Source organism: Olea europaea, unplaced genomic scaffold, assembly GCF_002742605.1.
Source record: "Olea europaea var. sylvestris unplaced genomic scaffold, O_europaea_v1 scaffold24455, whole genome shotgun sequence".
NCBI lineage: Eukaryota > Viridiplantae > Streptophyta > Magnoliopsida > Lamiales > Oleaceae > Olea > Olea europaea.
The window spans coordinates 1-1,635 of NW_019242652.1; the positions used below are offsets into that span (position 1 = coordinate 1).

Here is a 1,635-nt window from a genome sequence, read left to right on the forward strand (position 1 = left end):
ATGAATTTGAAAGTACACGTATCATTGGTGATAGACAATTCAAAAAAGCAGTGGAACTTTTCAACAAAGCATCAGAGCAATTAAAGGGAAAGGTCGATTATCGCCATACGTACCTGAACTTCTCCAACCTTAAGGTGACAATTTCTAAACAGGGTGGAGGTACTGAGGTTGTGAAAACTTGTCCAGCTGCAATGGGGTTTGCATTTGCTGCTGGTACAACTGATGGACCTGGTGCTTTTGATTTTAAGCAAGGAGATGTCAAGGTACTGCCTTTTGATGCATATTGTATTATCACAGCTCTGTGCTATTATCTGGCAAAGTAACATACTTATGCTCTCTCTCTCTCCAGGGGAATGCATTTTGGAGGCTGGTAAGGAACTTACTAAAAACACCAAACCAAGAACAAGTTGATTGTCAACGTCCAAAGCCCATTCTGCTTGATACTGGTGAAATGAAATTGCCTTATGATTGGGCGGTAAGTTACCATATTGGTATTTGTTATTTTCTGTTAAGGTTTGATTTTTTTGCAAATCTTTTAGACATTTTGCAAAGAAAGCAAATTGATATCCAAAAAGATCGATCTCTTCAATTTTTGTCTCCATGAGTAAATACTAATTAGTAAACTTCTTTTACATGATGTATAAACAGCATGAGCCTGAAATGTTAATAGTTATGGTTTCGTTGTCTAGAATTTCTTAATAGATATCACATAATTAAGGCTGATGTTTCAATAAATTTTTTTGTCTTATTGATAATTCAATGATTGCACCACTCTGAGATTATGCTCCTATTAGGTACAAATTAAAATCCAGATTTTAATTTAAGTCAAAGTTAATAACTAATTTAATCACACATTTTACGAGACTCACTACTTTTCAACCATGCATTTCAACAACTTTTATCAAAATCTACTAAAAAATTGATTTTAATCCCCACCAATCAAGGTCTAGATCATTAGAGTGCATGAGAACACTAATTTGAATATACAGTCGAAATAAAACCTTTCATTTTACTCTCAAATCATACAATTGTATATTTCCTTTTTAGTTTCCTAAAAGCAAAAACACTAATTATTTATGATCAAGGCTGACAAAATTTAGCAGCTATTACATAATGGGAAAAAATAGAGTAAGTGGGGAATGATTAGAAACAGAATAGGAGATATTGTCAGATTACTTTATTCCACATTATCTATAATTTTAGTGTAGCTGAACTGTTATTTCATACTCAGGTGGAACCTAATATCATTTAGATTAATTGAGCGTGTTTGGCTAAGTTAAGAAAATAAAAATGGAAGTACTCTTTTGGAAATAAGTTTTTGAAGTAACTCAAAAAACTGACTTCTGAAATAGCTGCATATCTGTCAAAATAAATAAATAAATAAAAATGAAATAAGATGAGTAAATTTTACTTTTCTTTAAGCTTAGCCAAGCATGTTCTATGTTGGTTGTTCTTCCTCGCAACCATTGCTGAGATTATCTTGGCTCAGCCTTACTAATAATGCCAGGAAAATGGTGCCTAAATCTTGTGGTCCTCTCTATGGGAAACAAAGACTGGATGGAAATTTGACCTCTCGTTATGAATATGCCAAATAGATAAATAGTATTCATAGATGCTTGGAAGTCATCATTTTTA

At 32.8% G+C, this 1,635-nt stretch overlaps 1 protein-coding gene across 1 annotated transcript; it reads left to right on the forward strand.

Annotated features, from left to right (window-relative positions):
• Nucleotides 1-6: 6 nt before the first annotated feature.
• LOC111382196 (neutral ceramidase 3-like) lies at nucleotides 7-1,369 on the forward strand. The gene is made up of 2 exons (XM_023006103.1): nucleotides 7-263; nucleotides 350-1,369. Exons 1-2 carry the CDS (start codon nucleotides 192-194, stop codon nucleotides 602-604), a joined length of 327 nt encoding a protein of 108 aa, XP_022861871.1. The 5' UTR covers nucleotides 7-191; the 3' UTR covers nucleotides 605-1,369.
• Nucleotides 1,370-1,635: the final 266 nt, after the last annotated feature.

Coding starts and splice junctions, on each gene's coding strand:
- LOC111382196 (XM_023006103.1), top strand. CDS start 192: ATGGGGTTTGCATTTGCTGCTGGTACAACTGATGGACCTGGTGCTTTT. Junction 264..349: donor TTAAGCAAGGAGATGTCAAG/GTACTGCCTTTT, acceptor CTCTCTCTCCAG/GGGAATGCATTTTGGAGGCT.